Below are 13,735 nucleotides of genomic sequence, written 5' to 3' on the forward strand. Positions count from 1 at the left end.
CCACCTGGTAAAAAAAAGAGCCCTCAGAGCTGTCTTGCACTGTTTATCCCTTGCCATTAACATACTGCAGGCTACACTCGTGCCTGTCACCGCCTTCCCAACTCCATTCCTGCCCAGGGCCACAGTGCCACTACTGCAGCCATGACAAACTTGTGAGGAACGAGTGCTAGATATGCTTCTCCCCAACAGGAGATTGATGGGCTCTCATTAGAACAGCACATAAAGCCCTGCAGCTATCACCTCACCACTCCTGGGAGCACAACGGCTGCTTGGAGGTACCTGGACTGTTTTCTGCCCCCCAGAACAGCCCCTGTGGAAGCTGTTGAGGCTCTAACTTGCTTCACCCAAATTTCCACCTACACAAACAGCCGGGCCTGTTCTGCAAACAGTTTGTTTCCACCATGGCTAGATGATTGCATGTCTGAGCACTACTGCTCTCTGGATGGCATTCAGTAAGCTTATTGTCTGAGCAGATGGACCTCAGTTACTATGCGAGCCTAAAGAATTCTGGTCTCCCTTTTAATTAGGGCAATGCACCAGGAATAACAGTTCAGAATTAAGGGGTTCCAACAACGCTGCAGGGAGGGTGCTGGTGACTCAGGCTTTGTTTTCGCAGTTGGAGGTGAAGCAGACCCACAATCCCAGGGAATTATAGCCCCTTCCTGCCAAATGGGGCGAGCTTTGTAATTATGTGCAACATCACTCTCTTGGCACTGGGCCTTGCATAGATTTTACTCACTGTTTTGTTCCCCACTTTCCTTTCACTGCTGGCATGGAGGCCGATGGCAATTGTTTGTTATTGGCTGTTAGAGCAGAGCAAAGTGTTGGTCTCAACACTGTCTGCCTTGAAATCCAAGTAGCTAAACTGCAGGAGGCAACTTTTCTTCCTGCGAGGCAGGAAGCTAATAGTTTCCCCACAAATTGTACAGGAAGGCAGGCTGGGTGGTTTTTACTATTTATTCTATTTCTGGTATTAACACACCCCCACAAACAAGTATTTAACTTTGCTCAAAGCAGCCCTGGTCCATTTCAGTTCATAATTATGTATTTTCAGTCAAGCTTCCACAAAGTTTAGCTCATGCTCCATAGAAACAACACCCCCAATAAAGTATTTCCATTCAGCACAATAAGCAGCCTGTAGCCTTCCACAGTGGTCATCTTCACAGAGCCTAAGCTACTTTTGGGTAAACTACTGTCATTCCAGTACCTCTTGAACTGACTTCATCTATGGTTTAAGTTCCCATTCTTAGCAGAACATTGCCACCACCTCCCCCCTGCCCTCCCAGCAGCAGCATTTTCCAGGTCTCCAGAGTACCACACTTATATTAACTCCAGTCTTTTGCTGTCTCTTTTCCATTTCCTGTCAAAAGAAGGGCAGGTTTCTATCCCTCTGAGATCAAGCTCAGCCCAAGGAAGCAATACTTCTTGATGGGCATTCCTTTCCTGCTTTCACTCACTGAAGTCAACTCCCTTCTTAATTCAGGCAAGTAAAGACCTCCCCAGTTTTCCCTCCAGGGCAGGAGACCAAAGCTCCAGCTGAGTTGGTTGCTGCTGCGCTCAAGGCTTTTTGTGCCTGTAAATTCACTTCTGCAGATCACTGACGACGTTTCTTGCAAGCGACTGTCTCGATCTGGCAGGTTGGAAGCTGAAGGGGAAACAGAGAGTGGCAGGCCTACTTTCTCATTCAGCTTCAGAGGGGCGATGAGCACCAGCAGGATCCCATTATCCCCCAAACAACCACCAGGAAGACTTTCTGCAGAGCAGGCTCTCGTTGCAGCTAACTGTTTGTCCACCACGACAGGAGGCCCAGGCCTGGCTCGCTGATTGATCCCTGTTCACAGAGAGAAGAGAGTGTGCAATTGTAAACTGCATAGAAAATACAGGAGTAAATGCATAAAAATATAAAATCTCTGCCTGCTGAGTTACGGATGAAGTACTCACTTTTTTTCCTATCGGAGCCTGCCCAACACTTGCCCAGACTCCTCTAAACCTTGCCAACACTACACCAAACATTCAACACTTGAAAATCAAGCACTTGCCCGTTCCACTTCCTGACTGTCCCAACGTACTCCAGCTGTGAGAAGACCCAGCTTTCATCGGTTTAGATCTGTCTTTCTCTTGCACTGTACTCAGGTGGGTCTTATATCAAAACACTGCCTGTGTAAACCTTGATGGGGTTCTCCCACCTCTGTGCTCCTCGGATGCTCGCTCCCACCCACAGATCCTGCACCTCCAGCCTGCTTTAAATCAGCCTCCTGGGGAACTCCACCAACAACCACAAAGTGTTGCAATGAAAACACACAGCAAACACAGCACGAGCACAAGAACAATCTTGTTTCTCCCCTTTTCCACTCCTTTCATTTTGTGACTCTCTTTGCTTCACGGTCAGCTTAAAGCAGTCCGTTCCTTGGTAAAGGGATGCTATTTTAGACATAGAATAAACCACAATGTTCACAAGGCCGTAGGGGTTATGCACATAGTTACCACAAGAGTGTAGGGTGCCTCTTTCTTCTGGACTTCTTCTGTGGCGTTTGAAGTGGAAGACTCTGCAGAGCTTGGACCTGTCGGCGACGTATCGACAAACGTTTCGTCCACGACTCGGAAGCGGATCTCCTCCCCAATGTCCATGTAAAGGTCATGGGCCCCTTCTTCCGTCTCATATTCCCACACCCACACCTGCTCTGCTTCATCGCTGACCATGCCCAGGGTTAAGGATGAAAACAATCAGTATTCTGCCTGACAGATCACTTTCTGACAGTTTTGGGAACGCACTCAATTCAAAGCCTTTTCGCAATTCTTTCTCCAACCGCGATGCACTGTCCTAGGTCATCGTCTGTGCAGCCCAGGATCCCCATCTTGTTTCTGATTTCCCTGCTTCAAGGTGCATGCTGCTGGGCAGAGCTGGGGTTACCCTCACCCCACCCCACCCCAAAAAAAAAAAAAAAAACCACCAGAAAACCCAAACCAAAGAGAAGAGCTCAAACCCAACACGACCTCTCCTACCACAATTCAGTTTATTAGACACACCATGTATCTAGACATTACATGATGTGGGAAAACCAGCGTTCGGTCTTCAGCAGCAGCCAAGACTAGAGGCAGGGATTACAATGCAGTTGTTCAGGGGACACTGCCATTCATTTCTATCAGCAGGCACAATGATCCTGCAAAACCTAGTAAGCGTGGGGCCCGTCTAGCTGTGATAACAGTCTGCGGGACTTGCCCGGCACAACAGCTTAGCTTCTGCCACCGAGCACCTCCATTGTTGCAGCAGTGAATGCCTGTTGGGCCAGCACTGCACAATCTTTTGAAATGAAGTAGTGAAGTTATCAAAGGTGATCAAAGGATACAACTTAGCTGGCTGCTGCAGGGATTCTGGTGGGATGACAATATCATCAAAGAATCCAATAGAAACTGTGGAGAAAAGAACTTGATTAAGACTGAAAGGATTCTTTGCAAATGATGTACCACCGCAATTCCTAAAACGCATTTCTAGGCTCATCCTCCTTCCTCTTTCAGGAAGGACATCTGAGATCACGCAGGAATTACTCTTTGAGCCACAACACTCAATTTCAGTTGGCAGCAAAGCAACCACCCAGCTGAAAGTGCATACAGCAACAGAGGGCACAGTCTTCATGCCTGCTGGGAAAGGAAAAGGCTGTTTGGAGCAGGATTGGAAATGAAAGCGTTCCAAGAAGTGAGTCAGATGCCATAGAGGTCTGTGACAGAAAAGAGCTTAGAAATCACAGATGTAACACGTTAAACAAAGACCAGTATAACGTTAGAAGAGCCCCTGTCTCTCCCTTGAGCCTTCACAATGTTGAATTTTATCAGGTAGTGGACATGCCCAAATTCAGCAACAATTGCACCCAAGATAACCTCACTGTCCTTGCTTAACAACTGAGCAGAGGAGTTCGCTTGCATGGAAGACTCCTACAAGAAAGGGAAGTAACTCATCGACTACGTATTCCCTGAATCTGACAGCACTTTGTGCTCACAAAGACATTTCCCTGCCATGTTTTCAGGTCCAGAAAACAATCATGAATTTGCATAGAACTACAGGGAAGATACATTAGACCAACATGAGCCGATACTACCACTCTAATAAAAGGCAAGTTCTGTTAACTGAAGCGAGAAAATTACTCCAGTCTATGCTCCAGATGGGCTTGGCTGTTCTTCTCGGGCATGCACATGAATCACAAAATGAAAGGGGAGTGCAGACAAAACCATCAAGGGCAGGGGAAGCTGCCAGGCTCAGACTACCCACCACCCTCGGGTCAGAGCAGTGCTAGAGGCCAGTAATAGTCTTTAACCGGCCTACACAGAGCACTATACAACCTGAAATCCCAGTATCTCAAAAGAACCAAGAGCTCTGCAGGTGTCCCCAGCGTTAGAAGTTGCAGTTTACCGTGGACGCCATCCTGGCTGCAGCTTTTAATCTGTCCAATCAGAATCTCATCCAGGAAGGGATGGAACACCACGTAGCGGAAATGCACTTAAAAGAAAGCAGATCATTAATGTTATATCCATGTTCGTGAACTATACTCTTTCCACAGGGTGGCAGCCATGAAAATATAATCCCACATCCTATATGCCCTCTAAAATGCTTACCCAGTTTCTTTTACAATTTCCTTACAGGCACTGATTAGATAGAAAAACGGGAACTGAAGTTCTAATTCCTAACTGTTTTGTATGACTTCTGACAGCTGTTGATCAGCAGTGTCCTGTTCTCTGCTCTTCAACCTTGCAAGAGTTTAAGTTCACAGAAGGAAACTGTGAGGTGAAGAACACGTAGAAGGGCCTCTGCTTAAGTTACCATGCGCGCATTCCGGCAGAATGCTTCAAGACCAAGAGTATCAGTTGAAATTATACTTTCTTGTAATACTTTTGCTCCTTTTATCTTTGTCAGCAATGCTGAATTTTCTTTAAATGAAATATCTGATATAAAATTTTATCAGAGTGAATAATTCTCTAACATAACTGGACTTTTCATCCAGGTTAAATGAAATGTCTCTAACTAAGCATTTTGCATTTATAATTATAAGAACACTATACTAAAACAATCTTAGCCAAACAAGACTTATGGGCAATTTAACATCATTTTAGCTGTCCATACTCAGTCCTCCTCTTTTACGTATAATCAGGCAGTACGTTAAAGAAAGTTATTACCAAACACAGCAGAATTATCAAAGTGCTACCCCAGATTCTGAGAGAAGACTTTTTTCCAAGATCAGAGAGAATATATTCTCTTGTTTCAGTGCAAGGAGTAATTCCAAGTTAAGAAGCTGAATGGAGACTAAAGCAAGCAAGAAAGCCTGCCATCTTCTTTAGTATTAGAGAAGCTTTCATTTGCAGGGAGTAAGTTCTGTTGAAATTAAAATTTAGACAAAGGGAGCCACACATAATCCATCCAGTTCCCTTCCAACAGGAAACCTTTCATTTGCTCAAGTAACACTTCCACATCAAAAATTGAAACTAGAAAAATGAATCTATTTCCAATTTAAATAAACCTATTTTAACTTTTTTAAAATATAAGAAATTTGCTTTTATGCATTTACTTCCAGTTTTTACTGAGACGGATTTCCCAAAAATCAAAGTAAAGAAATTAGTCATTTCTTATTTAAAAAAAAAAAAAAAAAAGTCACTAGAAATGTATGCTGAACCAGATCTGTCTAAGTCTCAAACAAAAATGTAGCACAACTTGCAGCTGAGAAAACAGCATCAAATGCTGTGCAAATGGTATACGCAGAAACATGTTTCAACATTCTAGCTAGGGAAAATAAGCTCCAAAAATAAAAAAACGCTAGAAATGCAGAACAATTAATACAACTTATTTTTTAGGTGCAGATTTCCAATCATTTTAAATTAACCCCTTCCTCACCCCACACCTATGGCTCTAACTGTAGAGCAAAAACAGACTGCTGGAAAAGTCAAACAGGACTGGCTAAAGCTGTATTTGTACCCCAAGAACAGAAAGAAGAGACTTTTGCCATGTTCCCCCTACCCTCCCAACAGGAACAATGTTAAGACTGTGAACTTAAGTAAGTTCCTTCAAATTTATTTTCCCTAACAATTGAACTCAATTTACATTTCCAGATCACTAACCTTCTGCAAAACTATGTAACTGAGGACAAGCATATACCTTTGGTATGTGATGCACCATCTCCAGGGAATATGTACGAATCTTCCAGCTTTGTGATATCATACAGACAGATGCAGAGGCCAACATTGTATACAACCTGCTCAAAATAAAAAGATAATTGAAAAGCAATAAATTAGGCAACCCACCAGGTTAAATCAAGCAAACCACCAAATTTATGCACAACACACACCTTTTCAAAAGAAGGCAACAGAAGGGCGGCAAGATGGGACGGAGGCTCTTTTGGTACACTCTCTTCAACAGTCCCAGCCCTAACCACACCGCACTGTAGGGGAACCCCTAACTTATTCAAGTGTCATGGGAGGGTGTGTTTTCATTGGCACTGGAAAGAGCATTGCTACAAACAGAAACCCTTGGGGCAACTGTCAGTGGTGAGAGAACTTGACCTGCCAAGATAGTAAACAGTTGCCCATAGACATCATTCACCAGCTCCACGGCTTGTAAAAAGGCTAAACATACTTTTCACTAGAGTTACACTCTCAGAAGACTCTAGGCTTGCCTGTCTTTAATTATACTAGCTCCAGGGAGAGATGAGGACAACTCTTCGTTTCTCTGCTACTTCCGAGATGGCTTCACAGCCTACAAAATTTGAGGCACCTACCAGTCATCAGTGGATGAGAGAAAAATTTTCTTTTCATAACTTGTCTGTATAATCTGCTATTCACAACCCTTGATCACTCTTTTGAGCTCCCTTCACAAGCTGCATTTTGAGTTTTGTACCTCCCTTGTGCTGAAAGCCGTATGCTAATCACAAGCCCTGCGGCTGCACAGGGAAGCTGTGATCTCTTGGTCTATGACAGGACACTATTTTATATCCTGCACCAAAGACCAACCTCTTACTGCTGCACTGCATTTCGAGTACTAAACACAGACCAAGTCAGCCATTAACACCTTCATTTCTCTTCCAGTATTACTGTTCTACATTTACTTACATTGTCTTTTTTAAAAAATTCTCCCACTGGATGGATTAGTCTGCATCTGTTTTTCAGACTGTTTCAGACTGTTACTCTACACAAAAGCCAGCAGTTACTCTCACTTCTCTTCCATGCTTCTCTGCCCCATCTGGCACCTCAGTACCTTCCCGTTACAGCATTAGCCATTAGAAAAAAGTCCCCTCTGAGACGATAGTTGGCTGCCTCTTTGTTCACAGGCTCTGGTATTTCTGTTGCTGGGGATAGTCTTCACAGCTAAACTCTTCTGATCTCTCACCACACATCTCGTTAGGTACAAATAAAAGGAAGAAACACTCAGGGATGGTGTGACGCCTCCATCAACCTATACGTGACCCATGCTTTACCTTATTGGCCAATTTCTTGTTTAGCTCTTCAGCAATGGATTCATTCAGTTTCCTTTCAAACTGCCAGGGAGGAATTCTCACTGTGTCAGTCATCTCTACCAGGACAAACATGGTGGCGGGGAGCGCCTCTGAGGAGAGCGAGAAAATACCAACAGCCTCAGGAACCGGAGCCCTGCGAGGACAACCAAGACCCCCCCCCCCCCAAACACCTGATGCGGGACGGGCCTGGAAAACCACCCCGACGTCTTGCACGGAGCTTAACGGAGCAGCACCCTGGCCATCCCGAAAAGGGGGTTGGGGGGGACGGGACGAGGAGGAAGGGGGCGCGGGGTTTGAAGGCGGCCGCGCAAGGGCCGTTGGCGGTGGGGAGGAGGGAGCCAAGCAGGAGAGCGGGGGTTTAAGGCGGCCAGGAAACCCGGGAGCCGGGCGGAGGGCGCGGGAGCGGGGCGGGAGCGGGCCCCCCTCACCCACCTGCCGCACGCGGATGCCCCTGCCTCCGGCCACTTCCGGCGCCTCAGCCAATCGCCATCGGCGGGCGGGCCCGTGTCCGTGATTGACGCGGGGTTGAACCGCCCACGGGACGCGTGGGCGGGGCCATGTCGCGCCCCACCTCGCCCCGCCCCACGGCGGCCATTTTGTCCCTCCTCAGGGCGGGGCGGAGCCCCAGCCCCGTTAGTTGCGGCTTCGGCTGCACGGCCGGGCCCGGGCCGCCGTGGTCTCCGGTGGCCTCCGCGAGGGGGCTGGTTTTGGTCCGTATGAACGTGGAAAGGCTCTCAACAACAACCCGGCGCCCTGCGCAGGGCTGCTCTGTACCTGCTTCACCCCCCCTCCCCCGCTTAAAGTGGTTCCAGTGCTGCAGTGTCCCCTGAAACAATCCGTAATGGCACTTTGCAGTTTCATTTATCGTTTTTGTAAGCGTCAATCCCAATAGGGCAGCAGAGATAAAAGTTTGCACCTTTCCCAGAGCTAATACTGCAGCTGTTTGCCTACCTATGCAGCAAAACTGGGTGGGTTTATAGCCCCCCTTGCGCCTGGAAGGCGTTCTTCACAGCAGTGACTGCCCGATGCTTAGATCAAGGTTATTACCAGGTACAAATTGGCATCATGTAGAGCTGGAATAATTTATTCTGAGTGTTAATTACAAAAATAAACCCCTCGTGGCATGATTTTGCAGGCCTCTGCATTCTGCAGTGAGGTAAGCAGCATGAGGGACGGTAGAAAACAAGGGGGTGTGCTAACGTCTGAAATTTGTTAGGGAAAAATGAAAGGAGGTTCTTTGAAGTGTGTTTAAAAAAAGATTCACCAGGAAAACCAAACATCTCTGGCTGACAGTCAAAACTGCACTGTCAGCATAACGGCTTTGATGCAAAGGCTAAGTATGTCGTCCCCCACACTCCCCAGCAGCGCCTAGTGAGACAGTACTGAGTGTTTTAGATAAGAAATCATTAAATGTTGAGCTGTATTGGAACAGGAAGGGGAAAATGAGGTTGGAAATAGCGTGGCCAGGCCTCATTAACAAGATACCTGTCTTGGCCGAGGAGTTTCTGATCTTTTCTCAATTATTCCTGTTTCCCCAGGATCTGTTAGGTTGTGGGTTTGTTTGGGTTTTTTTTATAAGGAACATGGCTGGTCTGCACATGTCTGGCATGTTTGTATTAAATCGGGGGCCTAGGAACACCCTTTCCTCTGTCACCTGAGAAGAGCAGCATCTACCATCTCAGCAAGGAGCTCTGCTGCCAACGCAGCAGACACCCTTCTATCAGAACACCTCAACCCAAATCCCCAGTGTTTCTTGCTCTTCTTGTCCTACTTCAGGGAGCCTTACAAAGGCTCCTTTCTACTGTGCTACAGTCACGGCTGCGCTAATCTTGGCGCAGCACAGTTTTGCTGGCACATGTGCTGCATCCCTTGCTGTTCTGTCCTGGCCTCATGCAGGTCTGGCAGGGCAAGGTTTGACCTTTTGCTGGAGTGTAGGTTTTGCAGGTATCTGTTGCTACTTTTTCAGAAGAGAGATTAGTTCCCTTATGCCTCTTCTGATGGCAGGAGAAGAAATAGCTTTGGTATCACAGGAGAAGGTAGAAGCTAGACACTGTTGATATTGCCAAGGTGATCACTCTGGATGCCTCTCTATATAAGAACTTTAAGGTTAAATAGGGGAAGGAATTCAGTGGAATAGTAAGCTGAATAGCTGGGAGAGCATGGGAGATGGAGAGAAGTGAATTTGGACAGAGTTGTATCACACTTCCATTTCTAGCCCATCCTTGAGCTAGCATTTTTCATGCTTCCAATACCATGCCCCATCAGGGGCTGTTGGGTGCCCAGTTCAAAGCAGATACATCCCCCTTCGGCCTGATCCTCATCCCCCAAAAATCAGCTGTGTGAGCAGTGGGTCTGCAAGGTCTCACTTCATACTGGCTTGTGTTTTATGGTGGGGTCTTTGGTGTCTCTTCAAGTGCAGGCACCAGGGAAGTTCTTCTAGGGTCAGGATGCGCAGAATCTCTCCCTCCTGTATCAGCTCTATGATTGCCAGCAGGGGCTGAACACTGCAGGCTGTTCCTCAGTAAGGATGACAGGATTTCTCTGCACGGCTACATATTTTGGTGAAACTTGCAGGTACTTTGATACTACTGTGAGGAAACTGAACTGAAATGTGTGGAGAGAAAGTTGGCAATGGCAGTGTTGGGTGGGCTTCATTGCCTCTGGTACCGGGCTGCAAACATTACCAGAGCTGAGTCTGACTGGCTGTTTCTCAGCCTCCACCAGTAACATCGGAGGTTGTGGGAAATGATTTCCCGTGTCATCCTCTGCAGGTGACCCCCCCGATCCCAAGCAGTGTGTGCCTGGGCCTTCATTCATGTGACAGTTGTTGCTCTGTTGCAACCTAGGTTTTCTCCCTGGAAGAATTCTGTATTTCATAATCACCGTCGCCAACATAAAAATATAAACAAAAGACAAACTTTGCCCTGTAGAACATGGGTGTTGTCTCAACTCAGCTATTAATAGCACTCAGAGTTACACTCTATTTAATGCTGCAGAAAGGTATCTTGATGTTGGAGATTGTGTGAACAGCCACAGTTTGCTGAGTGGTCTCTTTTTGTCCCAGTAGTACTGGCACAGTGAATAACCACAAATCATGTACACTCATTTTCATACATAACCATAAGGTGTCTAGAATCTCTCTCAGCAGTATTAGGGCTTTTCTGACATTTGGGAGCATGGTTCTTGGTTGCTGTTTTTTTTGAAGCTTCAGCTGCTGGAATCCAGGGATTGCACGAGGGTCTTTCTGTCACTCAGATAAAACCCCAGACATTTCTCACTCTCACGATTGTACAGAAAAAAAATGGAAAATACTATTTGGAGTTACCTGAAGGCTAAGAAACTGGGAGGAAAACGAAAGGAACCCCCAAATTATTTTGTTTAAGATCTCCTCTGCCCCCACATCCCCATGGCTGTTGGGGAAAACTGGCTCAGAGACGTTGGAGGAGGTGAGTGGTAATTTGCATCTAAACTGTTTTGGTCCTCCTTTGATTGACTCCAAAGGAATTATGTATATTCTCACATATAAAGCCCTCCACACTCCTGCCTTTGCCTCTGTCTCTGCAGGCATCTCCAGCACCCCCCACTCCCACTCTCTGATCAAAGCTTCCCCTCTTCTCCTTTCATCATTTTTGCGTGCTTTAGACTCTGCCTCCTCTGCTGCAGCGCATGCCCAGAGCCACCTTCCAGTCAAACATACTTTGAGTTCTGCGTGCCTTTTCCATCAAGAACCTTTGGTGACTACGTGGGAGAGTCAGGTTCTGATGCTTGTGGCCTCTGTTCAGTTTGTATTGTTTAACATGTGCAGCTGGGCACACAGCTAACCCTGATGTACCACAAATCGGGGAGGGAAGTACAGGTATTTGTGATACTCAATGTACAAATATTAAATGAATGCCCAGAGAAGAGGAGGTTGTGCCTGTACCACATGTCCCCAGCATTCTTCTGGCCTCCAGCTGTTTCCAGCTCAGGACCCCCCCGCTCTGGATGCGTAGAACTGTGTCATGGTTTAATCTCAGCTGGCAACTAAGGCCCATACAGTCACTTGCTCACGCCCTCTCGGTGGGATAGGGGAGAGAATCAGAAGGGTAAAAGTGAAAAGACTCTTGGGTTGAGATAAAGACTGTTTAATAGGTAAAGCAAAAGCTGTGCATGCTAGCAAAGCAAAACAAAGAATTCATTCACCACTTCCCATCGGCAGGCAGGTGCTCAGCCATCCCCAGGACAGCTGGGCTCCATCAGGTGTAACGGTGACTTGGGAAGGCAAATGCCATAACTCCAAATGTCCCCCCCTTCCTTCTTCTTCCCTCAACTGTATGTGCTGAGCATGATGTCTTATGCTATGGAATATCCCTTTGGTCCGTTGGGGTCAGCTGTCCCAGCTGTGTCCCCTCCCAACTTCTTGTGCGCCCCCCCGGCCTCCTTGCGGGTGGGGTGGTGTGGGTGGCAGAAGAGGCCTTGGCTCTGTGTGAGTGCTGCTCAGCAGTAGCTAAAACATCCCTGTGTTATCAACACTGTTTCCAGCACAAATCCAAAACATAGCCCCATGCTAGCTACTGTGAAGAAAATTAACTCTACCCGGTCTAAAATCAGTGCAAGCTGTCCCTGAGAAGAGGATGGACTATCTCAGGAGAAACTTGGAGTGGAGACTAAGAGCTGGCTGGGTGTCTCCTCCCCTTCTTTTGCAAGGTTTTGAAGGGTAGACTGGGGAGATGAGACTTGTGGTGTCTGTAGGGGGCTCCTGTTTTGTCGTGGAAAGCTGCTTGAAAAGCCACAGAGTGTGATGGGCAATGGCCGAACCCACCGGCACTTGGGGTTTCAGTGCTTTTTGTTGGTCTTGCCATGGGCTGGTCTCTTCTGTCTGTGGAGCCTTTTTCTGCACTGTAGTTCATCGACAGGAGAGACACAACTGGTTTGTGATTGGGTCCCTCTGCCAAAGCTCCTGGGACATCCACGGATCAACAGCCAGCTGCCTGGATGGATGGATGGATGGATGGATGGGTGGATGGATGGATGGATGGATGGATGGATGGATGGATGGATGGATGGATGGATGGATGGATGGGTGGATGGATGGATGGATGGATGGGTGGATGGATGGATGGATGGATACAACCAGGCGGAGCCGTCAGGACCGTGTCTCGACTCTGCACCATGCCTTATGCCTTCCCACACAACTCATACGCCACCCTGCAGCCCTGGGGGTCATCGGTGGAACGGATCCGATTGGCATCATCATGTTTAGCCACCTAGAAGAGAAGAGAGTCAAGGAAAGCGTCATGTTTAAGGAACCCAAACCAACCCACAACCACCCTGCATCACAAAACGCCGGTGACAGCTCCCTGCAGCGCTGACACTGCGCCACCGTTGTTCGGTGCTCTTGCAGATTTTATCCCAGGATCACAGGGACCTGCGTGGTAAGGTTGCTGGTGTGGTCCACCCTTATTCTCCAAAAGGGGCTTGATATCACCTAAATTCCCCCCCAAGGATGCCTGCCCAGCCCGTTCTTAAAAATCTCCAGTGATGGAGACTCCAGTGCTTCCTCAGGCAGTCTACTTGAGTAATTAACTGTCTGTTCTGTTAGAAAGTGTTTCCTAATGTCTAGCATCAATCTCGCTCCTTGCAATTTAAACCCCATTACTCCTCACCCTATTCCCCAGTGGACACGGCAAATGATTGATTCCTTGTCCTCATTGCATTGCTCTGCATCCCCAAGAGAGAAGGTCTCGGGCCAATTTATGACATTGCTTCTGCCTGTGGAGGTGGCTCTCCTGAGCACGGTCACGTCAGCACAGGGGAAAACAGAAAGGAAAGATCTTTTGGGGTTGGGGGGTTGGCACAGTGCACTGCTAGAAATGAGACCCTTAGAAAACACCTCGGTCAGTGACGGCTGCGAGCTGGAAGCAGGGGAGCACGGCAGTAGGGTGGATTTGTGGCACGTGCCCCCCATGCTCTCCTACTGTGCTGGGGATGACCGCAGCACCCATGGGTGCTGGGGGGCTGCGGGCTTGCTCAGGCGGGGAGGGCAGCTGCAGCCTCACCAGCGGGACTTGGGGTGACAGGGGAGAGGTTTGACCCATCGCAGGGGACCCCTCCTGGCCCAGACCTGGCCTCCTGGCCCCTTCCCTCCCCCCCTCCGGTGCCTTCCCACCCCACTGTCCCGGTAGCCCGTGGGGCTGCCCTGTTGTGTCCGGCCGTGCCACCACGTCGCTTTGCGTAACCGGAGCGATGCAGCCCCCCGGGGG

General features: G+C 47.9%; 1 protein-coding gene across 2 annotated transcripts; it reads right to left on the minus strand.

Annotated features, from left to right (window-relative positions):
* Positions 1-943: 943 nt before the first annotated feature.
* On the minus strand, positions 944-7,981 carry POLR3H (RNA polymerase III subunit H). 2 transcript variants are annotated; one of them, XM_042793254.1, is made up of 7 exons: positions 7,926-7,981; positions 7,455-7,582; positions 6,140-6,236; positions 4,406-4,492; positions 3,348-3,411; positions 2,485-2,692; positions 944-1,831 (listed from the first exon to the last, which is right to left on the minus strand). In XM_042793254.1, exons 2-7 carry the CDS (start codon positions 7,563-7,565, stop codon positions 1,778-1,780), a joined length of 621 nt encoding a protein of 206 aa, XP_042649188.1. In that variant the 5' UTR covers positions 7,566-7,582; positions 7,926-7,981; the 3' UTR covers positions 944-1,777. The 2 variants fall into 2 exon arrangements, with proteins under 2 accessions (XP_042649188.1, XP_042649189.1); XM_042793255.1 differs by lacking the exon at positions 7,926-7,981 and adding an exon at positions 7,664-7,909.
* Between the last annotated feature and the right edge of the window lie 5,754 nt (positions 7,982-13,735).

The sequence above is a fragment of the Tyto alba genome, unplaced genomic scaffold, assembly GCF_018691265.1.
Source record: "Tyto alba isolate M040663 unplaced genomic scaffold, T.alba_DEE_v4.0 Super-Scaffold_2, whole genome shotgun sequence".
Lineage (NCBI taxonomy): Eukaryota > Metazoa > Chordata > Aves > Strigiformes > Tytonidae > Tyto > Tyto alba.